Source organism: Mobula birostris, chromosome 24 (genome assembly GCF_030028105.1).
Source record: "Mobula birostris isolate sMobBir1 chromosome 24, sMobBir1.hap1, whole genome shotgun sequence".
NCBI classification, from domain to species: domain Eukaryota; kingdom Metazoa; phylum Chordata; class Chondrichthyes; order Myliobatiformes; family Myliobatidae; genus Mobula; species Mobula birostris.
This window is the reverse complement of record NC_092393.1, coordinates 37,372,202-37,397,889: the sequence shown is the minus strand read 5'-3', so window position 1 is coordinate 37,397,889 and position 25,688 is coordinate 37,372,202. Positions and strand designations below refer to the sequence as shown.

The following is a 25,688-nucleotide window of genomic DNA, read 5'->3' as shown; positions in this document are numbered from 1 at the left end:
AAACAATAATAAGCTTTGTCTTCTGTCAAACACAAGTCCAGCAACTTCTTCCAAATAATAAACGTCAGACTTGAGTACTCAAAGAGGTTGGCGTTGAAGCATATCAAATCTTGCCTGAGAAGCAACTTGGATCTGCTCCAATTTACCTACTGGCACAACAGGTTCACATACCTCCTTGTGCAACTGGATTCCCCATTTCCCCATTTGCAAACCCAGTAAGTTCCAATTGGCAACAACATCTCCTCCATGATCGCCATCAGTACAGGTGCACCACAAGGCTGTGTGCTTAGCCCCTTGCTCTACTCACTTTACACCTATGACTGTGTGGCTAAGCACAGCTCCAATGCCATATTCAAGTTTGCTGATGACACCACTGTTGGCCAAATCAAAGGCGGTGTCAAATCAGCATATCGGAAGAAGAATTAAAATCTGGTTGGGTGGTACCACAACAAGCTCTTACTGAATGTCAGCAAGACCAGGGAGCTGATAATTGACCTCAGGAGGAAGAAACTGAAGGTCTATAAGTTAGTCCTCATCAGGAGATGAGAGGTAGAGAAAGTCACTTTAAGTTCCTCGGTGTTATCATTTCTGAGGACCTGTCCTGGGCCCAACACATAAGTGCAATTACAAAGAGAGCACAACATCATCTCTACTTCCTTAGAAGTTTGTGAAGATTTGGCATGACATCTAAAACTTTGACAAACTTCTATAGATGTGTGGTGGAGAGTATATTGGTTGGCTACATCACATCAATGCCCTTGAATGGAAAATCCTACAAAAAGTGGTGAGTACAGCCCAGTCCATACAGGTAAAACCCTCCCCACCATTGAGCACATCTACGTGGAGCATTGTCGCAGGAAAGCAGCACCGATTATCATCAGGGAACCCCCACCCCCCACCGTCCAGAACATGCTCTCTTCTCACTGCTGCCATCAGGAAGAAGGTACAGGAGCATCAGTACTCACACCACCAGGTTCAGGAACAGTTATTACCCCTCAACCATCAGGCTCTTGAACCAAAGTAGATACCTCCCCTTAGCTTCACTTGCCCCATCACTGAACTATTCCTACAGCCTATTAACTCACTTTTAAGGACTCTTCACCTCATCTTCTCGACATTTATTGCTTATTTATTTATTTTCTTCCTTTTGTATTTACACAGTTTGTTGTCTGCACATTGGTTGTCTGCCTTGTTGGGTGCGGTCTTTCATTGATTCTATTATGGTTATTAGATTTACTGAGAGTGCCCGCAAGAACATGAACCTCAGGATTGTATATGGTGACATATATGTACATTGATAATAAATTTATTTTAAACTTTAAGGTTAGAAGACATTTCCCGCCTAGTCACTGTATAAGCAAGAGTGGCACTGTGTGGCAAAAAGACAGGCACTGGATATCTGCAATTGCGCAGAGCAAAATAAAGAGAATTTAAGGTTGACAAAGTCTACAACCCAATTGTATGAACACTGAACAATTTCAGGTAACCCTTAACTCATGCCCCCCTCTCTCTCTATTTCCCATCCACGCCAGTCTTCCCATTTTTGTTCCTTTCCCATATCTGCTCCTAACTCTAGTCCCCCCATCACTCATTTGCACCCACGCCCCCCCCCCAGATTCGTCTGTCTACCACCCACGTACTTCATCTATCATATCTATTCCCCTTCTGGTTCCATCTGCCCTTCATCTTTACCTTAATAATTGCTATTTTCATCTTCCTTACTTTTCAGAGTCCAGGACTTCCAGACTTTGTGGCTCCACTTACCACAGTATCTACTTATACCTTCCCCTTTTCCCTTCTGGCACCATGTGACCTTATTTTCCCCTCATCTGCTTACACTTATCATCCTTCTCTTTCTGTCTCCTAACTCCACCACACTCCCATCCCCACATGGCTCGTTCTGTCCACCATTCCTCACCCCCCCCCCAATCTATCTGTCATCTATCGGCTCCTGTCTCAGCCCTTTCTCTCTCCTCTTTATACCAGCTATCTGCCCCCCCCCCACTCACTCCTAATGTAGAGTCTCGACCTGAAATGTTAGCAATTCCCTTCTCTACCCACAGATATTGCTCAGCCCACTGAATCCCTCCAGCAGTTCACTTGTTGAATCCTTTCACTTACCATTTTCTTATATTTAATATTGGGTTGAAGACCCTACCTACTGTACTATACTGAGACATGGTGACATGCTCCTTTTGGGAATTTTCTTGGGGAACAGGGGAGAAACTAAGACAGTTGAGGAAGGTTCTCTCATTTAGTGACTGAATTCAAGTGTTGGCTGAAATATTATTTGAGACCATTAATATTCCAAAGTGATGGATTTCATTAAAAGAGCATTTTAGAAGTTCAATGAACTGAAGCATTAACTGGTTCTCTCCACTGAGATGTTACCTGATCTGTTCAGTACATCCAGCATTTTTCTTTTTTTTTGTCTAAAAAGTTATAGTGGCTGCAACTCCATAGCCTTTTTATTCTCATCTATGTGCCTTTATATGACTGTAAATTCAGATGCCTGTGTTCATTTTTATTTCATATGTCGTTTATTTTACTTTACACATCAAGGAAAGTAATGTGTACCTGGGTAGGTACTCAAAGTGTGCGTGGCACAACTGCAAGTGTGTTTACAGACATTTTTAATCTCTCCCTCTCCCAGTGTAGAGTGTCCTTCTGCTTCAAAACAACCTATACCCAAAATGACTGGCATCCTGTCACACTCACCTCAATAATAAGCAAATGAGAGGCTGGCCAAGGACTACATCTGTAGCATGCTACCACCCACACTGGACACCTACAATTCGCCTACCTAACTGATCGCATAAACATCACCGAGGATCTCACGTGGTCTGTACATTCTGGCTGTGAGGTGAAAAAGGCACAACAGCACCCCTTTCACCTCAGATAGTTGAAGAAGTTTGGTATGGGCCTCAAAATCCTAAGAACCTTCTACAGGGGCACAATTGAGAGCATCCTGACTGGCTGCATCACTGCCCAGTTTGGGGACTGTACTTCCCTCGATTGCAGGACTCTGCAGAGAGTGGTGCGGACAGCCCAGCGCATCTGTAGATGTGAACTTTCCATGATTCAGGACATTTACAAAGACAGGTGTGAAAAAAGGGCCCGAAGGATCATTGGAAACCAGAGTCACCCCAACTATGGTCTATTCCAACTGCTAACATCCTGGAAACGGTACTGCAGCATAAGAGCCAGGACCAGCAGTCTCTGAAACAGCTTCTTCCACCAGGCCATCAGACTGACTAATTCATGCTGACAACTGTATTTTTATGTTATATTGTCTGTCCTGTTAAACATATTATTTATTATAAATTACTATAAATTGCACATTGTACATATAGACAGAAATGTAACGTAAATATTTTTACTCCTTAGATAAATGAAGGATGTAACTAATATAAAGTCAATTCCATTCAATTGATCATCCTTTGAGATTCACTAAACATTTGATACTAACTGCTGTGTCCTGCGAGGACAGACTATCAGTGCAGTCAATTAAGCAGGTCACAATGATGAACACCATGACTGTAAATTCATTTTGGAGCTGTGAGAAGAATCAAGTGACATTTTGGTGATAATCAGCTCCAAGAATTTAAAACTGTAAATAATAATTAAGGCCCTCCATTACAAACCTTGAGATACATTATACAGGAAAACTCTGTATGTGATGACGTGCACTGACCTTTTGGATTGGGTGTAGGTTCAAGTTTATTGCCGTGAGACTGTACATGTATACAACCAAATGAAAAGCGTTCCTCTGGACCACAATACATAGATTACACGCAGTACATAACACAAAATATTTCCAAAATAAGTTAATAAAATATAATTCAAAATGCACATGAAGCGTGCAGCATAGGTAAACAGTACAGTAAACAGCTCGGTGGTGCCAGGGTATTCATTATTCTCACATCCTGGGGGAACAAAATGTTACCCGGTCTGGCAGTCCTAGTCTTGATGCTCCTGTACCTCCTTCCTGACAGTAGTGGGTCAAGGAGATTGTGGGATATGTGGTAGGGATCCTCAACAACGCTTTTAATGAATATACAATGCTCCCAGTAAATGTCACAAATAAGGGAGAAGGAGACCCCAGTGACCCTTTCTATCCTCTGTTGTGTCTTGTGGTCTGATCCTTGCAGCTTCCATACCAGTCAATGATGCAAGCAGACCGGACACTCTCAATGGTGCTCCTGTAGAAGGCTTTTAGAAGGGGGTGGTGAGCCTCGCATGCCTCAATCTCTTTGGAAAGTGTAAACTCTGCTGTGCTTTCTTAACTAATAGGGAGGTGTTATGGGTCAAGGTTAGATATTCTGTTATGTGCACACCAATCAACTTTGTACTCCCCACTCTCAGAAACGGCAGAGCTATTAATTGAAATGGAGAGTGGTTGATCTCTGACTGCCTTTAGTCCACAATCATATTTTTTTGTCTTGCCATGTTCTCAGGTTGTTGTTCTCACACCATTTGACACACCTTTCCACCTCCTCTTCATATGCCGACTCATCATTGTTGCACAATCGGCGAACTGAGCATACAGTCCTGGGGGACACCAGTGCTCAGCATGATAGAGCTTGAGATATTGCTGCTAACTTGGACTGATTGCGGTCTTTCCATCAAGAAGACTAAGATCCAATTCCAGAGAGGGGCGTTGAGTCCCAACAAGGACAGTTCACCCACCAGCCTCTGAGGGATGATCCTGTTCAATGCTGAGCTGAACTTGATGAACAACATCCTGGTGTATGAGGTTTGGTTTCCAGGTGGGAGATGATAGAGTGGAGGGCCAAAGCTATGGCATCACCAGTGGACCAGTTTGAGCAGCAGATGAACTGTAAAAGGTCCAATGTTGCTGGAAGGTGGGATTTTATAGAATCCATCATCAGCTACTCAAAGCACTTCATGACTGGGAGGTCACTGCCACTGGTTGGTTATCGTTAAGGCCAGTTACTGTTGCTCTCTTGTGCACCAGAATGATGGGGCTACCTTGAAGCCTGCAGGGACAGTGGACTGTTGCAAAGAGATGTTAAAATGTCCATTAGGACCTCTCTTAGCTGGGCCGCACAATCCCTCAGCACCCACCCACATATGATGCCTGGCTCTGCGACTTTGCAGAGGTTTACCTGGCTAGGATCCTCCTCACCTTGGCTATGGCCTGTCAAGGTGCCTGTTCCTCAGGGAGGGAGGGGGCTTTCCTTGATGTCACTGTATCAAATCGTGCATAGAAGGCATTTAGCCTATCATGAAGGGAGGCTGCGCTGTCATTGACGCACCGGGTGGACTTGTAATTGTCCCTAGTACCACAAAAGTGTCTATGAATTTTCCGGAGAACTCTCACTTTGTCTTCCTAATTGCACAGATCGTGGCTCTCGCTGGCCTTAGAGTCATCGGCTGCCTAAGCAGTGCACGAACTTCTGCAGTCAGCCATGGTTTCTGAGTTGCCCTGGCAGTGTAGTGTTTAATCACAGTAACATTCACAAAGGATTTTCCTATGTAGCCAGTCACCGATTTCACATGCTCATTAATGTTGACGTGATGATCGTAGGTAGCTGCCTTACTGAATACGCTTCAGTCTTGTATTTTCAAAACAGTCCTGCAGTGCTGAGGTGACACGTTCTGGCCAGGTCCTGATCTTCCCGTAAACTGGTTTTACTCATTTAACCAATGGTCTGTATGCAGGGATTAGCCAAATGGATATGTGGTCTGAGTGTCCGAAGTGGGAGTGAGGTGCAACCTTGTAGGCTCCATGGACGTTGGTATAGACCAGATCTAATATATTCTCTTCTCTGCTTGCGAAGTTGACATGTTGGTAGAACTTGTTTAATTGGTATGCAGTGGGTGGGAGGCTATACTGCACAGGATCTGTGTAAAACTGCAGAGAATTGTAAAATTAGTCAGCTCCATCATGGGTACTAGCCACCATAGAATCCAAGACATCTTCAAGGAGCAGTGTCTCAGAAAGGCTGAGTCAATCATTAAGGACCCCCAACACCCAGGACGTGCCCTCTTCTCATTGTTACCATCAGGAAGAAGGTATGGAAGCCTGAAGGCACACACACTCAACCATTCAGTAGTATGTTCTTCCCTTTTGCCATCCAATTTCTGAATGGACACTGAACCCATGAACACTACCTCACGACATTATTTCTGTCTTTGCACTACTTACTTAATTAAACCATTTAATATACATAAATATATACTTACTATAATTCACAGTTTGTTTTCCTATATTTATCATGTATTGTATTGTACTGCTGCAGCAAAGTTAACAAATTTCACGACATAACATACACCAGTGATATTAAACCTGATTCTAATTCTGCTTCTGAACTTTGGCAGGACTGTTTTTTGCGTTGGTATGACTGAAGTCATCAGCAACAATAAGGCTAATGTTCAAATTCAGCACTGGCCATTATGCAAAAATATCCTTTACACTCAGTTTTAGTGTTCAATATAAAATGATAATGGAGCACATTTCCTGCAGGTATAAGACACAAAAACTATCCATAATTTAGTACCCATAGACCATAAACTTGGCTGCTATAAGAGTTGTTTTAGCTCTCTGTTGAATACTTTGTTGTCAAAGATCAATATTCTAATTTTGAATAACAAACATTCCTAACTCAGCAAATTGCTTTAACTACACTCCTAAATCTTCAAGAAATATGCTATTATATTGACTAAAATATATTGTAGGACATGAAAAAGAAATCTGTTTTAAAAAATTATGAATTTAGGAATCTTCAGGAAGTGTAAGAGTTTGACACTGTTGATTTCACTGGATCATCAGACAGTTCCATAGGAACATCTCAGCTGTCCGCTTTATAGGTTAATGGCGAAAGCAAATTCACTTTTAAAACTTTTCATAATGAAACACTGAGGTATAACGCAGCTTAATCAGAAGACATAACACATGTAAAGATACCCAGGACAGATGTAAACAAAGATACATAAAATGTGAATAGCTTTCATCTCCAATACCACACTCTAGTGTAAAACTGGAGTCACATTCCATCAAGCTTCTATCCCATAACTCTTCTGAGCTGAGTGGTTCTATATCACTAATTATGAACTGACATTGTATGTCTCCTTTTCAGCTTTTACTGCCTCAGTGACAGTGATCACCCACAACACTTGTGTGGAAAGGTACCCGTCACGACCAAGGAAGGAAGAATAGAATCAACTTTTCAATTGAACGTGGTAGGATAGTTGCTGAATTACTGCATTATGGAGGGGTAACTGCCAAATGGTAGAACAGTATTTTCACATCACCTAGCTACTTTAAAGATTACTTTTTTCTTCCCCCTCTCAAGGTACAATGGTATGAGTTTATGCATTTCCCAAGCGCAGAGCTTCCAAACACACAGAGATGTTGCCGGAAATTTGACAAATTTAATTAAATTGTGCTGACCCTGATTCAAGGATAGGTTAGATAACATTATGTTGGCAGATCCGCAGTCATAAACTCATAGAATCATACAGAATAGAATCAGGAACACGTACACACCAACCTATGGGCACCCTTATGTATTGATGCCATCTCTCAGCGCTTGGTGCTTCGTCTTCTATGTTGAAACGATTCAAGTGCATATAGATACTTCTTAAAATTCTGACAGCAACCTACGAGGGGTGATTGATAAGTTTGTGGCCTAAAGTAGAATGAGTCAATTTTAGAAAACCTAGCACATTTATTTTTCCTACATTTACACACAACGGTCGTGGAGCATACAGATCCCTTCTTTGTAGAAGTCGGTGTCTTGGACCTCCAGAAAGTGGTCCACAGCAGTGATGATTGATAAGTTCGTGGCCTACTATAGAAGGAGATGAGTTATTAACTTCAAACTTTCTGCATAATCACTCAAAGAGCTGAACTGCACATGCATATAACGAGAGCTGTATAACTCATCTCCTTCTACCTTAGGCCATGAACTTATCAATCACCCCTGCTGTGGACCACCTGGAGGTCCAAGACGCTCTCATTACATGCACGTGCAGTTCAACTCTTTGAGTGATAATGCAGAAAGTTTGAAGTTAGTAACTCATCTCCTTCTACCTTAGACCACAAACTTATCAATCACCCCTGCTGTGGACCACCTCTACAAAGAAGGGATCCAAATGCTCCATGACTGCTGGACTAAGGCTACGTCCACACTAGACCAGATAATTTTTAAAACGCCGGTTTCGCCTAAAAACAACAGGCATCCACACTAGGCATTTTTAAAAATACCTCTGTCCACATTAAACTGGATATTTGGGCGAATCTCCTCCTACTGGGCATGCGTAGGACACACAGAAAACAAGCGAAGGGTCTCGGCCTGAAACGTCGACTGTACCTCTTCCTAGAGATGCTGCCTGGCCTGCTGTGTTCACCAACAACTTTTATGTGTGTTGCTTGAATTTCCAGCATCTGCAGAATTCCTCATGTTTGCATTAATAAAGCACCTTGTTAAATGTATAAAACATGTCTGCATCAGTGTTATCTTGTATTTCCATACGATGTTACGTGAGGCTGTTACACACCTATTGTCAGATATTGTTGTGGTGTTGGAGGTTGTGTTCAAGAGAACAATGAAATGCTGTGCTGCCGCCACCATTTGTTCCGGCACGTCATGACAGCGGTTTTAAAAATAGCCGGTTACTCTGTACACACTACACCGGATATTAGGCGTTTCCAGATTCATTCACTCTGGAGAGCGTTTCTGAAAATCTTGGTTTTCAGGGGAGGAAAACACCTTTTCAGTGTGGATGGAGGATCAAAACGAAGAGAAAAAGCTTCAGCTACTGATTTATCAAGTCTAGTATGGACGTAGCCTAAGTGTGTACATGTAGGAGTGGACTATGTTGAAAAGTAAATGTGCTAGGTTTTCTAAAACTGACTCCTTCTACCGTAGGTCACGAACTTATCAATCACCCCTCGTATTTCAATCACTCTCTCAGACAGTGCATTCCAAGTAGTTTCCTCTCTCTGGGTGAATAAGTTCATCTTCGAATCTCCTCCAAATATCTCCCCCTTATGCTAAACCCATTTTCATTAGTTTTATTATCTGTTTATTTAGTTATTTAGAGAGAGAGTGCAGAACAGGCCTTTCCCACCCAATGGGCCACATCCCCAGCAACCCACCAACTTATTTAACCTCAGCCTAATCATAGGCCAATTTACACTGACTAATTGACCTACTAACTGGTATGTTTTTGGACTGTAGGAGAAAAACCAGATCATCTGGAGGAAATTCACGCGGACATGGAGAGAATGTACAAACACCTTACAGACAGCGCCGGAATGGAGCTCTGAACTCCGATGTCCTGAGCTGTAATAATGTCGCACAAACCGCTACACTACCATGGCATCCCATAAGGGGAATACTTCCTGCGTTATACCTGATATACACCCCTCATAATTTTATATACTGTATCTCCATCAGGTCCCTTAACTTCCTCTGTCCCAGAGAGAACAGATCTAATTTCTCTTTTTAACTAAACTTCTCTGTCCCAGGCAACATCCCAGTAAATCTCCTTGGCACCCTCTCCAGTTTCACAACATCTACTGCCAAGAAAATCTGTATTTTATTTTTTTTTTAAATTGCAACTAAATATTTACATTAAGTAAAAAAATAAGGTGTTTAGCTCTCATTTTGAACAATTGGGAACTTCTTTTTTAAATGTAGCTATTATGTTAGCTTTGATAATATCCAAGTAATTCAACTATGATTATTTCACATCTGTTAAAATTTACTATACTTCTGCAAGGAATGATGAATTTAAACACTTCAGTTAATTGGGAGATGGAAGTTCTGCTTCATGACCGAAGTTTGCAAAAATCATTAGTAAGCACTAGCATTTAAGAAAAATACACCACCTATCACCAGCCAGTCTCTGCCTCGTCCCTTCCTCTTAATACTGGCAATCTCCCATCTATATACTCTCTGCCTTGGGTTCCTCCAGCAGTCTGAATTTTGTGCTAGATTACAGCATTTCCAGCGTCCTGTGTCTCCACAAAAACACTGATTCATTATTCCATTTCTGTTTATAGAAGCTTACAGTATGTAAATTGGTTCCAATGTCTGCCTCATTAAACAGAGACAGCATTGGGAAAAGCTGTAAAGCATGTTAGGATTTGCTGAAAAGGGCATGAAAGGTGCTACATAAATAGATAATAATCTTCAAGTGTATTAATATTGAATACAATTTAAGTATATATTGCTGTGTACATACATCCACTGATGCTTCTGGACACATCTTCAGTGATGTTCCTGGAATCATCAGGTGTTTCGGGTCTTTCAACATCATACAACCTCCTCCAGGTGACCCAGCCGGGGCTGATCAGACCCCAGCTTGTGTCCAGATGGCTAGCTACTTATGACTCCATGGCTCCCCTCTTTTGAGCCACAGCCATCTTGAGGCCCTCTCTGCCGCATCGGCATGTAAAGTATGATAAGTATGTAAATCATAGGCTGTGTACACCTTCTATGTTCCTTTCAGCAAATAATGTTCCTCGACTGTAAGCAACTCCTTCACAGTATTGGAACAATTAATTATGACTAAAATTTTAGTGCTGACTCTATTCTGATGGATCTGTTAATCACCGTAATATTGAAAGAAAATTATTGGATCTTAACTTGGAGTCTACTTTAAGCCAAATGCTGGCCAAGTCTTACGCTGAACTCAGCAATTAAAGATATTAACTTTTGCTCATCAGCAACAACGATGAGTTGCAGCGAAGTTACAGAGAAGTGGTCAAGCGGTTTGTGGACGCGCAAACTTAACACCTTGGGTTTCAATGTGGACAAAATGTGGACTTCACGAAGGTGCAAGCTAACCATTCTGTACTGCATTTCAACAGCTCCTCCGTGGAGAGAGTTAGGAGAACCAGGTTTCTTGGGGCGCACATCACAGATGATCTTCACTCAAGAAAGCACAGCAGTGCCTCCACTTCCTGAGGAGACTGAGGTGAGCGAAGCTCCCTGCCCCCCTCATTCTAATCACATTCTACTGGAGCACCATCGAGATTACCCTGACCAGCTGTATCCCTGTCTGGTATGGGATTTGTAAGGCATCTGACTGCAAAACTCTGCAACAGACTGTGAGGGCTGCTATGAGAATTATCTGGGTCTCTATCTTCCCTCCAACCCATCCCAGGACACTTACTAGGAGCACTGTGTTTGCAGAGCCCTCAGCTTTGTCAAGGACTCCTCTCATCCATCCCACAATCTCTCACTGTCAAGCAGAAGATACTGCAGTATAAGAACAAGAACTGTGTTAAGCTGGATAATAGTCTCTTCACCCAGGTTGTGAGACTTCTGAACACCCTACCACCAGTAGCTATAGTGTTGTATGTTTAACTATATGTTGTACATACACCTGATGTCAACTTGTACATCCAGAGAATTTTTATTATGTTAATATTATTATGTTAATATTTTTTATGTCCTGAATAAGGGTCTTGGCCTGAAACATCAACTGTTTATTCACTTCCATAGATGCCACCTGACCTGCTGAGTTACTCCAGCATCTGCGTGTGTTGCATGGGATATACGTACTGTGTTTTGTACCTTGATCCCAGAGGTAAGTTGTTTCATTTGGCTATAGACATGTGTACAGTTGAACAGCAATAAACTTGAACTTGAACATTTCTTCAGAGTCCAGATATTCCAGCCGCTCCCAAGTCAACCGATGCTGATGCAGGCTTTTAGATTTCTCATTCGCAGCATTTCTTTACAAAACCCAATTCCTGAGCTCCTATGCATCAGTAGTCAAGTGATTTTAATTTTTTGACAGAGGGAAATGAGCAAATCCAAAATGGATCCCTTGTTTGATTATCCTTTGCACTGATTTTAATGTGGAAGAAAATCAGATAAGGTGTGCAAGCCAATTAGCTATTGCAAAGTTTAAACAATCATATCCCACATCCATTCAATTGAAATGAATTTGCATCATTTCTCATTTAACTGTTAGCTTTGGCTTCCCCCAACCCTCCTCCAACAAGTTATTATTGTATAAATTTACAATAATCCAAGTTGAGTATTTTTGTAGCTCTGATTATAAATATGCCTGTCAGTGTAAACTCTAAATTTAAACCTCTCCTACCCTGGTCGGACATACGGTTGGCAAATCCAGTGAGGAAGAGGCAAATGGTTTTCTCCAGTTTCTTCTTCCTTTAAGTTAGATATTTCATCCTACAGACATTAGGAAACAGTTATAAATATTTGCAATAGAATAATGCAAAAAATTAATTCAAATTCTGCAAGCTCTTATTTACCATGGGTAAAATCTCCCTCTTATTTGAGTTCATTGCCATCTACAAATGGGGAGGTACCTTCACTGCTCCAACATTCTCTCCCCCCCCACCCCCCCATCATGTTACATTCCAAATTCAGCCTTCAAAATTGACCTTTTTCCCGATTCTGATAAACAATATAGTAGTGTTTTAAAATCTCTGGCCACAGAAAGTGCAGATTTTCCCCGTAGGAGTTGGCTGCCCAGGATTTGTGGCTACTTCCATAATCAGATTGCTGAAGGGACTGGGAGTCTGAGACCAAGCTATAAAAGAACTCTCAGAGGTAGCCAAGCGAAACCTACTAGTTATAGATGAAGAGGAGTGATGGCAGCTGAGCCCTAAAATGACCCATGGGTGGCCAGATGTGAAGTTGGGGGGGGAGGGGGACTCGGTACATCAGGTCGCACTGTTGAACCCCCTGGAAATGTAGTGGGCTTAAATTGACAAAACATCTAAGAAAAGGGGTGCCCACCTGATGTTCCCTAAGAAGCATCCACCACCCTCCAAGTCCCTCCTCAAAATCTCTATGCTATGACCCAAGTTAGGATCTGCTTATCAACGGGATTGAAACATCTAGTCCTATGAGTTCGAACTGAAATAATTTCTGATGGAGAGATCCATGAGAATGATCAACCTGAAAATGTCACTGTTTCTCACCTCAAAGACGCTTGCTGCCCAACTGAGTATTTCTAAACTTTTCTACTTTGTTTTCCTGAAAAAGTAATTGATGTGGCATCTCCAGAACTATCTATGTACTCCAAAGCTCTTCTGCATGATCTTCCATCACCACTCTTAATAATCTATAGTCAATATAAAGGTTTAATACTGAAACCAGCAAAGTACCACTTGCCCTTCATCAATATGCAATAACTTACTTTGGTTGCTTTTACCCTTGCATTACAAATTTACAATTCTCATCCACAAGCTCATATTCTTTGAGACCTTGTACTCTCCCTTCATCCACGACTACACCCACCTTTATAATCCTGCCACAAATTTAACATCCTTCAGACTCTGGACATTCCTCACCCAGTGAATAGCTACATAGTCCTGCACTATGAATGGAATTTCTTCTCTACCTCTTAGCCTTCAAGGTAACTTTGACAATAGCTTTAAAAAATTTTTACTTTATGTTATTATATAATGCTTTTTTTCAAAAATATGGTTATGAATTTAAAAGTTGAACATTAGCAAAGCATCTTGCAATTAAAATGCAGTTCTCCTTCATCCAGGCTCATGTTAATTTTAATGTCATTAGTATAATGAGCTATTCTTTGGGAATGCAACTGGCCACACGGTGTAGCTCATAACAGTCAAAAGCAATTGCACTGTAAGGTGATACTACATTCCATTTGAAACTGAGCATTACGTTGCAGATTAATCAAATCCAACTAGGCCTTTTAAAGAATATTTTCCGCTGCATATTCTAAAGAAATCATGTTAATAAAATGTTTGTATTTTAACAGAATCAAAACAAGTTTCATTTTCAACCAGGCTTGTATTATTGTTGTGCCATCCTAATTTTATTCTGTAATAAATAAGCTGAATATATCTTTGCACAAAAAGAACAAATCTTCAGGAAAACAATATTAATTTCTTTAATGCAAAACATATCTATCTTTCCCCTTCAAAACACTTAACATTGTCTTTCAGCAACAGATATACTTATTGTGGGTATGAGCACCAATTCCTTGATTATATCATAATTATGCATACCTGACACCTTCGTTTAAGTTCTTTGTTGACCTCTATAATGGCCTCCAGAGTTTTCACTTTTGCTAATTCCTCTCTTAATTCATGGTAAACCTGTAGCCTATAAAAAGCACAGGTCTTTGTTCAGTAAAATACACATTGACAAGTAAGAAGCTTGACAAATAACACAATGTGTTACATCAAAAGTTTTCAATTTTAAAAATGTAATTGCTAGTCCAACTGGAAAGATTTTAAAGGTTTTAAAATCAGACAAAGTAAAAATTCTGTAGCTGCTCTCAATCTGATAACTACTTTTCTCCCCTGGTTGTGCACAGTACAGTGGGCACAATGGGGTTCCATTCATTTTTATTACACAGGTATCAGCTACCTAGGGGCATCTATTGGTAATGCAGGGAACACCACATGCAATCATACACCTCATTTACTTTCCCCATTCTAGGACGCAGTAAACTGGAATTACACCTTCAGGTGGTAGAGCTGATTATTTAATTTTGGTTATACAAAATCAGACGTGGAATAAAAGGACATAATGGCAAATTTGAGTCAGAGACGGAGTGAAGTAAGTCTCCTCCAAATAACATTTCCTATATAATCACACATAATATCATTCAAACCCTCATTAGAAAAATTGCTTAATCTTTCCTCCTGTGTGACATATTGAAAACAGAACATTCAAATTGCTTAGATTTAATCCGCCTTCATACCATTGAGAGTTTGTCAGCTTCCATCAAAATGGAGATGATCCTACTGACCCAATGGACTAACCCTTTCCAAGAGGATCACATTTCAAAGCTACTATTAATATGTAATGGTAACTCCTATTATCCCATCCATACAATAAATTATAAGTATTTCACAGGCTGCTTCTGAAAACACCTGACACTTGCATTTCATTGGTGCTCTTAATACAGGAAACAGGCTAAGGAGAGTCACTTAAATGATATCAGATAAAGTGTGGCATTGAGCCAAGAACGGAAAGACTAAAAACTAACATGAGTTTCCCTCTCTGCCCCTGAAAGCTTTGTAAGAAACAGCCTCTTGATGAAGTGGTGAAATTGAAAAATAATATTTTTAATTCTTTTTTTTATTTTTCCCCAAATAATCTCTCTTTTCTTGATCTTTTACTATCTTTCTGCCCTTTAACACACAAAGATGCCTCTCCACCTTCCAACACAGAGGACACTAAATAAATACAAAGATCAGAATCAATCCACAATTTATAGCAATTTCAAGTCTTCTAACAATGGAGTTAATTTTATAGAATAGGCCACTTCAATCTAGCAGGAGAAATGTGTATAACAAAGTATATTAAAAATATTAGATGTGATGCTGTATACTGTACCAGAGTAGTGTAAAACAGAAGTTCTTGTTTCATATTTCCAATAACGAAGTTTTTTTTTAAATAGACTCTCCAATACAAAAGGCACACACAGATAGTAGTCCTTACTATTTGCCTGTTATCTCTGTATAAACTGCAATAATTTGGGGTAAGAAAACTAGAGACAAAGCATCTTCTTCTGATTCCTGTCATTTAAATTTATTCCTTTATTCTTTGATCCCAATACAATCTATCTGTCAACTTTCCTGAATAATATGTTTTACAATGAAGGACAGTGGTATTGCAGCTCTTGCTTTTATACAATTCAGATAACTAGACTGGGTTTAAAAGATGCACAGTTGTCAGAATCAACTGCATTAGAATAAAGTGAACAGCTTTTTGAGATGATTCTGGGTGGCTTCAGGGAACATTTGTTTCAATTCCTGCAGCCTCCTCCCCCCAACCTCAAACCCATTCAATCCCCCAGCTCATGGCACCAACCCCAAATCTGTCAGTAGGAAATGGGTCTCACTTATCATTGCTTCTGATAGTGTTAGGCCAATGACAGATCTTCAGACCCATTGCAGGGGCTTCTCGGATGACGATCTGCCTATTCCATTGTCATGAAGGCATAGTACAAATTAAAAGAGAGACTCAGACTGCATCAAAGTAAACACATCACTTAATGTTCTGATCATCACATTTAAGAATACTTACACAGCATACATTTAAGAAAATCCCAGGAAATAGCTATAATTGTGTACCTTGTCAAAAAGAGAATGGTGCTTTGTCTATCGTGTGTTATTCTTCAGCTATATTCATGTTGCTCTCCGGCAAAAGGTGCCCATAACCTTCAGCTTTATAAACACTGGCTTATTCCTGGGAATCAGCAGGAACATTGTTTTCTATAGTCTGTAAAGTTTACCACCTGTGCGATCATGGAACATCATACATATATAACTTATCCTACAGTTTCATTAGTAAATGGTGAATGTATTTCTGCGATTAATGTTGATCTGGAGCAGTTCGTGCAAAAAAGCAGAGGATCCTGTCCACATTGCTCAAAACAAGATGATCAGGCAGACCGTATTGAAGGCAATAATGAAGAAAGTTTGCTCATTAACTCACGTGTGATGCCAGAGTTTGAAGAGATGGGCTCTGACAAATGAAAGTGGACAAGGGTACTGGCTGACAATCTCTAAATACTCTTCTGCCATCTCCCACACAGGTGGCTTTCGGCCTTCAAACAGAGCTGGGTTGTGCAGATTTCCCTCTGTCAGAGAAAGGTACAGAAATTGTAGACTCTAAAGTTACAGTTCCAAATATCTTCTATACCCTAAAGCTACACAGAAGCTACATCTAGACCTTAACTCTAATTGTTATTTGCACATGGGACATATCAAAGTACTAGACCATTGTAAGAGAGAATCATACTTCCTCTATCTCAATTCTTTATCCTAATTTCAAGTGACAACATCAGAAATGAGCACCTTTAGTGTTGACTTTACCCTACTTAGAATCATGTGAAAAAAAATGTGTTGCATCCTTAGGTACTATAAATCTTAGGGATTATGAGTATTGAACACAGAATACATCAAGTAAAAAGCATTGTGCTTAACATAAGATGCTGTAATAACTGCCATTTAACAGCAAAAAATTAAAAATGCTGATAACAACTCTTCTAAGATTTATTTTCAACAGAAAAATATGGCAAAATCTCAAAATGAAAAAAAATGGAATGGGCATCATTCAAATACAAGATTATGAACATAAGGAAGCATTTATAGTATGGCTTCAATTTATCATCTGATGTTCACTCAGACAAAACACAATGGGGTCCAACAACACCATGTTAGAATGCCTCATCTCTCAGGCTCAGAGACAATTTTAAGTTGATGGCTCATCATCACTGATGTCTCCCCACAGCAGCAATAAATTTGCAAAATCAAAAGTCATATAATCTGAAAGATATTTATGCAGAAATAGTTCCAGGATCTGGAGTTTCTCTTGCCTACTACAGGATAGGTCACAGTGGTTGAAATGAAGAGCATTTCATATGGGCACACTGCAAATCTAAGATCAAACTTATAGATAGGCTGAAGATACCATAGCTATATTAAGTCCATTAATACTGCGGTCTCTTTCTTAACATGTTCTTTTCCTACTTGAACCTTAGCTTGAACTGATATATTGCATTCTGATTAATTGATTGACTGTTGTATTCGATGATAACTCATCAACTGCACAGAGGAACCTGTGTGGGAGAGCATTGACTGCTACTGCATTTTAACTGGTATGTAAAAACACTTTAGTAATTCTTTTTCTGATTCTCATGATATATTCTGTAAATGGTACATGCTGGGAAAATAACCTGGCTCCAGATGATCAAAACTACAAGTCAGTCATAGTCTGATGGCTTAGAACAATTGTGATTTTTATAGGAACATATTTTAAAGCATAACGTATACAAGTTATCTCACTGAAATGCCTGGTGTTACAATCATAACAAATAAGATTTATTACCTTCTCTCTACTTGAATTCTTCCTTTCTCATTAAACTTATTTCTCTAACCATTTCTGGTTTTGATGAAAGATCCAATCAGAAATGTTTTCTCCTTCTCATTCTGCTAAATTAACTTGCTGAGCATTTACAGCATTATCTGCTTCTATTTCATCATAATTTCTTCAAAAATAAGTATGAATTATTATTTATTCTATCTTTTATTGCAGAAAGAAATGTAGCTATACATCTCTGACAGGACTATGGCCTAACAGCACTGTTTTTAAAAAAATATATATAATTTCCAACTGGTTATTTGCCCTGTAGGTGCCAAGTATAAACATATATACTATTACTTCATTGCACATTACATTGACGTAACAATACTGCAATGAATCACAGGGATTCTTAGTACCTTTGACAAGCCGAGCAGAAGATAAAATATATTTGTTTGCCTTCATAATATCTCCATTGAACTGAAATGTATCCCCTTAGAAAAATAAGTACTTCATGGCACCATGACATTGCACATGAGAAGTCAAGATCAAATCTAGTCCTCTAATGAAAAGCGATCAGGAAATAGCAGATTATTAGACCAAACTGTATAAAAATAATTTAAATTCTACCATATAATTCTGCACATTCTATCCTTAATTTGTAGTCAAGTTTCTGAAAAGTACAAAGTTAATAGTACTAATTGTCAACATTAACTGGGATAGCATTAGTATTGTAGGAGCTATGTATCTGTGTCCTATCTGCATTGTATGCTGTGTTGCATGTTTATTATGTCTGTTAGTCATGTGGGTGGGGGCGCATGGGTAAAGAGTTTTAATTATGTATTCGTGTTTTTTACTCATTTTGATTAGTTTAGAACTAGGGAGTAGGTTGGGGTGATATCATTTTGTTGACAGTTTAATTCCGCTTATTTTGTTTAACTGTGTTTAATTTCGTTTAACCATTTGCATTTAATTTCGCTTAACTTCATTTCATTCTATTTAAGTACTCTAAATAGCGTTAGTTTTAGTTTCATTAATTATATCGCTTCAAGATTGTTTGTTTTGCTAGTTTCTTAACGAAGGATCAAATAAATTTCTTTAACTTTTGAACATGATTATTATTAGAGTCTATGGAAGATGCCTCAATCAGGATTAGCCTCCACCCACCCACCCCCCACCCAAGCCTGGTCTCTAAACTGTGCTGGTTGTTTGAGGGAGGAAGAGGAAAAGATTGCGCGGCCACTCCAGTGAATGATATCTGTAATCTGTCAAGTAGGGTGCCGTGCACAATTCTGATTTGATGGAGACAGACGTGAGAGAACGGAGGAACACCTGGAGAAACTTCTGAGATGCCTTTTCCGCTGCCGCTGTTACTGTGTGATCCAGAATCTCTAGAGACGAAGGCCCCGAATCCTCGGCTTTGCTTGTTGATTGGCGGCTGGGACGGGGTCGAAGCGCTCGGCAGAGATGGTGCTCGGTGCTCGGTGTCGAAGGGCTGGCTGGAGGCTCAAAAGTTTTCGGCTGGACTCAGAGTCGGGTGCTTCCAACACATCGACAGTTGTCGGCGCCTGGAGGTTTATGGCAGAGAGAGTTTCTCCCTTCTGCCGCCTGCTATTGGGGACTATCGGGAATCGATCGGAACTTTGAGACTTTTTTTTAACCGTTCCCGTGGTCTGTTCTTTATCAAATTATGGTATTGCTTTGCACTGCTGTATCTATATGTTACAATTATGTGGTCTTGTCAGTGTTAGTCTTTGGTTTGTTCTGTTTTTTTTGTGATATCACTCTGGAGGAACATTGTATCATTTCTCAATGCATGTATGCATTTCTAAATGACAATAAACGAGGACTGAGTGTCCTCATAATCTAATCTAATCTAATAATACATAGAGTGTTCTTGAAATGCTTTTGCCAAGTCCAACCCCAAAGCGGCAATACTGGAATTAGTCTTAGGATATAAACCTAAGCAAGTAGAAACACTGGCAGAGGAAAATATTTGATGCAACAACTGCAATAGTTATATTTGGCAGACTTATGAAAAAGGACAGAAAACTTTAAACTGGAATACATTTTATAGTGCTGAATATAAACAAATTGAAAACAAGGACTTGAAGGTAAATCTGTGTCATAGTATGGAGACATTCAGTATATATATCAGTTGCAGAAATGGCATTTGGCATTTAATCTAGTCAAATGTGAGATATTCTTTGGGAGATCAAATGTTAATGCTAATGGCAAGATCTTTAGCAGTACTGATGTACAGAATGATCCTGGGATCCAAGTTCACAGCTCTCTGAAAGTGGATGCACAGATTGATAGGGTCAGGAAGTTATGGTGCAGCTTTATAAAACTCTAGTTAGTCCACATCTGCATTCATTTCTCGTCACCACCTTATAGGAAGGATGTGGAGGCTTTGGAGAAGGTGCAGAAGAGGTTTAACATGTTGTTTCCTGGATTAGGGGCATGTGCTATAAAGTGTGAATAGACGAACTTCTTTCTTTGGAGTGGCAGAGCCTGAGGGTAGACTGACAGAAATTTATAAGATCATGAAAGGCACAGAAAAGACAGCTGGTATCTTTGTCTGTACTAGAGGCTATGCACTTAAGGTGAGAGGGGTGAGTTTAAAGGAGAGGTGCAGGGCGTTTTTTTAAAAAATAGAATGGTAGGCGCCTAGAATGCATGGACAGATTTGGTAGGGGAGGCAAATATGATGGGGGTGTATAAAAAGCTCTTAGATAGGCACATAAGTGTGCAGAGAATGGAAAGATACGGAGATTGTGTAGTTGAAAAGATTAGTTCAGTTGATTACTAATTAGATCAGCATAATCTGTTCCTGTGCTGCAGTGTTGTATGTTCTATGTTTTTTTAAAATACAGTCAATTCTGCAAGTCATTCGATCTGTTCGTTACATGATATTACCCATGGGAGGTCAGGGTCAAGACTAATCCACTGGTGAATGTAACACATTAATAGACCAGACTGTAGAAGGGGACCTTAATCCCAATCTTACAATCACACATTCATTCCATTTTTTAAATGATTTTTAGTTAAATGGAATAACTGATAGATTTTGCTATTACAGCAAGCTGACTGGGATAAAGATGATTCCATGTAGCAGCAGCCACTTTTGGAAATACTAAACTTGAGGTATTACAGTTCAATCATTGACAAGAGGATGCAACTGAAACGTGACAAGTTTGCTTCAATGATATACATGGATTATAGCAATTTATGATGGTATATCTTTATATAGTATTAAGCTTTTGTCAAAGGGAACTACATGTAGAAACAGGGTTCACACAGAGATATATTGCAGCAAAGAATGGATACTTAAGTGCAGAAATAAATCAGGCTAATTAGGAATAAGGTGAAGTAGTTCTCCTTTGAGCACATACCTGCACTCATTACACCTTGTACATCAGTTTCCCGGAAGCATCGCTCCACATCACTTAAGTACTGGATATTGCCATTTGCAAAAACTGGAATGTTCACTTCTTTCCTGCGTTGAACAGAATTATTCCACTTATTTTATGAAAATATTTAGGTATCACATTAATGTTTGATTATCAGTGTAGCAGAATGATATCAAATGTGTCTTTACTTGCGTATATTAAGTTTTAAATTTAAGTGGAAGCTGTTAACTGTAATTTGTCAGAACACTTTGTTAAAAGATAACCAAGTATTACAATATGGAAATAGCCCAATGAATGAATAAACTGACAGAATCAAGCTTTACCAGGAAGCTATTTTACAAATATTTTGTTCTAGAAGAAAATTGTCAAATTTCCATTTTCATTTGAGTATTATTAATCCAGTATACTGTATTCCCTAGTCCAAATCAAATAGGCTGCTTACACATTTTGCCTACAACCTTTAATCCCGTAGGGAAAAAAATAATGTATATGATGCTCCTTCACTACCTAGTAATCCTTCATGCCACTGAAATTTTAGGTGAGCAAACTTCTTTTAGAACTCACAGTCCTAGAACTTTGACTTCAATTTTTTCCCCCCAATTTTTATCTGAACATAATACTGGAAAGGAGAGGCAATGATAAAAGGGGGAAAGAGTAAAACTGCAGAGCTACTGCATGCCTTCATGAGAGAATAGTTTTAAATGAGCAAAGGAGAGACCAGCAAAAGTGATGAACATTAGCTCCCCATGTTAAATAATATGCACTAACAGATACACAGGGATTTAGTGACATGAAATTTAAGGAATTGTAGAAAAAAAAAGCAATTATTGAGAGATAGCTAATATGAATACTTTCTAGTCAGGGACAAACAATTGCTCCTCTCCTTTACTTCACTTCTTTATACTGCACTTACTGAAGGTGTTTGCTGAGCTGAACAGTGTGTGGTTTGTGAATTGAACTTTGTGCTTTGAATGACCATAAACAGCCTGCTTTTATTAAACAGCTTTAATCTGTACAGTTTATGCTGCACATACTGACACAGAAAGACCAACTAAAGTCTCCCATTATTAAAGTTCTTTACAATAGTTTTCTTAACATATATTTTCCATATGTAATGTAGTGAACTTGTAGGCAAATGATGAAGTAGGAAAATTGTTTTCCACTATGTATTATGGGTCTACTAGGAACAAATCACGTGAAAGAGCAACCCATAATTCTTTATGAGGAGATGGGAAGAAATCTGAAAAATAATGCATGAATGCGAAAGAGTCAGCACTATCTTTAATGTATGGAGATTTGCACAGCGGAAGGTTAAAATTAACATTAAAATAAAGAAACACTCATACTTAATGTCTCTTTGGTCAAGAAGGCAGAGCACTGTCTCCACTTACTGAGGAGACTGAAGAAAGTAAGACTCCCCCTACCCCCATTCTAATCTATTTTTAGAAGAGCACCACTGAGAGTGACATGACTAGCTGTATCACTGCCTGGTAAAGGAATTGCAAGGAATATGACTGCAAGTTCTAACAAAGGATTGCAAGGACAGCTGAGAGGATTAATGAGGTCTCTCCTGCTGCATGCGTAGGGCCCTTAACATTGTCAGTGATCTCTTACATCCATCCAACAATTTCTTTGACCCCCCCTACTATCAGGCAGGAGGTACCACAGTATTAGGACAAGAACTATTAGGATGGCAAACAGCTTTTTTCCCCAGGCAATAAAATTACTAACCTTCCTGCCATCATCCAGGTCTCATAACCTATGAAGCACCTGTGGTATTATACTGTTTACTTTGTAACTCGTGTCGTAAATGCATCTTATTATTTGTTAATTTATTTGTGGTAATATTTCTTTATGTGTTGTGTGTGAGTTATATGTACTGTGCTGAGCACCTTGGTCCAGAGGAACGTTATTTCGTGTCATGCTATACATGTATACGGTCAAATGACAACTAACTGAACTTGACCTTGAGACTTTTATATGATATTCAAGGTGAGAGCATAGCATTGGTAGTTCTGAAATCCAAATTTTATAACTTTCACAAGATTAAAATAATTTATTCATAGTCAGATCAAGTGAAAACTGAACAAGCTATAAATTTTAATTGAACAACTATGACAACATGACCAAAAATGAGCCAAGATTTCATTTGTAACTAGGCTCCACCCACTATGCAGATGAGGAAGAGGATAAGAATGAATATACTTGTTACCTATTATCATGCACAACATTATTGGCTACTTACCTCACAGCTTTTATGTGTTCCCAATCAGCCACTCCAGTCAGGGGCCCCTTTTGTTCCTTTGTACGACCATGAACAGTTAGCAGCTGAAAAGGATTGGAATTTTTTTCATTACATATGCATTATAAAATCAGAACATTTGGAAGGAGCATGACAAGCAACATACTTCTTTTGTTTAGCTACAAAATATAGTAAGTTTGGTTGAAATGTAGAGAAAGCCATTATCTTTGCCCCATTAAAGGCTTTGAATTTCTGTTGACTGTGATTTAACACATCTGATTATTAGGGCTAATCATTGAAAAGTGAATGCATCTCACCTTCCATATTTTCAAATGGAACTAGATTCCCAAAGTGAGGTTAAACAAATTCATAAAGTCCACCAAGTTTTAATACATTTAGGATTAAGGTAGGTCTGTGTTTAAAATCCATACCCATGCAAAGTAAACAGAGTGAATGCAGGTTTATCAATGTAGGTGCATACTGCAATAAGAAACTTGTATTTAATCACATTGGTTTGACCTCGATTTTTGATCCAGTCTCTGAGCAACATGTCAATCTTTTCCTTAAACAATTAATATAATACACCATTACTATGTTACAGCTTTTATTGTGGAGGAAAATATTTGAAATCAATTACAACACAAGACTTTCAGTTAATTTTTCATGATTTAAAATTCACAACATCAAAATTCCAGACATATTAGTTCCATAGTGTGCATGGTTAGGTCATTTAAAAAATCATCCATTGCTTACATGAACCATCTCAAGCTTCAGCTGAAGTAAGTAATTGTACATATCTGAAATATTCAATAGCAGTTAACAACAATACTTGGTTAGGATAAGTCACTAATTGTGCAAGGGAACATTCCAATTGTCCAAATGCTCAGATTTTGACTTTGCTAACTGTGTGTAAACTATATTATATAGTTACCTATAATTACTTATGGACTTCCACTTTGCATTGCTGAGTAAAATATGGCTCCAAACATGACACAGTACAGGAATAAACCCTATGTATTGTCAAATATTTCTTAAAGTATTCCAAAAATTCAGAACCCTGACCACATAATGCATTTGAAACCAATTTTCTCACTCGGGTGGGAAACTATAGGCTGAGCCAAACTGCCAATTTACAAGTTACAATCACATCCAAATATGTGCTAAACATACGCCACATATTTTCCAAAGTTCAACAATCAAGATTATTAGAAAGTAAAATAAGTATTTTAATTACCTGACAACCTGCCTTCTCCAGCATTTTTGCATATTGCACAGTTTTACTGACTTCTGGGAAGACACGAATTTTGCAGGTGATAGGAACAGAGATTCTCTTATGTGCCTCAGAAACTAAGAAAACAGAACAAATTGAATGCATTATTTATTTTTCTTAAGTCGTCCTCCGTTTAATCTCATTCCATGACATAAGCAAGTATTTACTCTTAAGCCTCTACAGTTAAATACATCAGGATGTCACCCAGCTGTTTTTATTAAATGTGTTTTCCAAATTCTCTTCTAAAGTCAGAGGCTGTAGTTTTAAAATTGCTCTACCACCTCCGACAAACATCTGTACATCAATGTGTTATTTTTAAAAGACAGTTAAAATTCCACCTTCTTGTTTATAAAATTAGAGACTAGTTGTTTCTCCTTTCCTCTCTTCACTTCCCCTTCCACTGAAATACCTTCTGAGCTGGCATGTTATAGGCATCCGTTAGTCTCAGGAGACCATGAATTTGCGCCTTGGAAGGTTTCCAGGGCGCAGGCCTGGGCAAGGTTGTATAGAAGACCAGCAGTTGTCCATGCTGCAAGTCTCCCCTCTCCATGCCACCAATGTTGTCCAAGGGAAGGGCATTAGGACTCATACAGCTTGGCACCGGTGTCGTCGCAGAGCAATGTGTGGTAAAATGCCTTGCTCAAGGACACACACGCTGCCTCAGCCAAGGCTCGAACTAGCGACCTTTGAATCACTAGACGAATGCCTCTTGTGAATTAAGCGATCTATTTATGCTTCTGAATTTTCAGAAACAGCCTGATTTTATTAAGCAGATTTAAACTGCAGAATACATGCTGTACAGACTATCTGAGGATGGCATAACTTTAGCACGTCCTCCTTCATAAAATTCTTCATTTGATTGGTTTAGTTTGAGTGCATTTGTAACACTATACTTGGGGGCAAATGCTAAAGCAAGAAAAATTGTTCATTGTGTAGTTCCACTCAAATTGTGTACA

At 39.1% G+C, this 25,688-nt stretch overlaps 1 protein-coding gene across 3 annotated transcripts in view; it reads right to left on the bottom strand.

Annotated features, from left to right (window-relative positions):
- dus1l (dihydrouridine synthase 1-like (S. cerevisiae)) overlaps positions 1-25,688 on the bottom strand; it is a 56,732-nt gene that overhangs the window by 16,148 nt on the left and 14,896 nt on the right. For all 3 annotated transcript variants that reach the window (XM_072242728.1, XM_072242730.1, XM_072242729.1), the window contains 6 exons: positions 24,697-24,809; positions 23,466-23,548; positions 21,203-21,306; positions 16,440-16,584; positions 13,997-14,093; positions 12,091-12,179 (listed from right to left, as the gene is read on the bottom strand). In XM_072242728.1, coding sequence (XP_072098829.1) covers positions 12,091-12,179; positions 13,997-14,093; positions 16,440-16,584; positions 21,203-21,306; positions 23,466-23,548; positions 24,697-24,809 — 631 coding nt within the window. The remainder of the gene's footprint in view (positions 1-12,090; positions 12,180-13,996; positions 14,094-16,439; positions 16,585-21,202; positions 21,307-23,465; positions 23,549-24,696; positions 24,810-25,688) is intronic.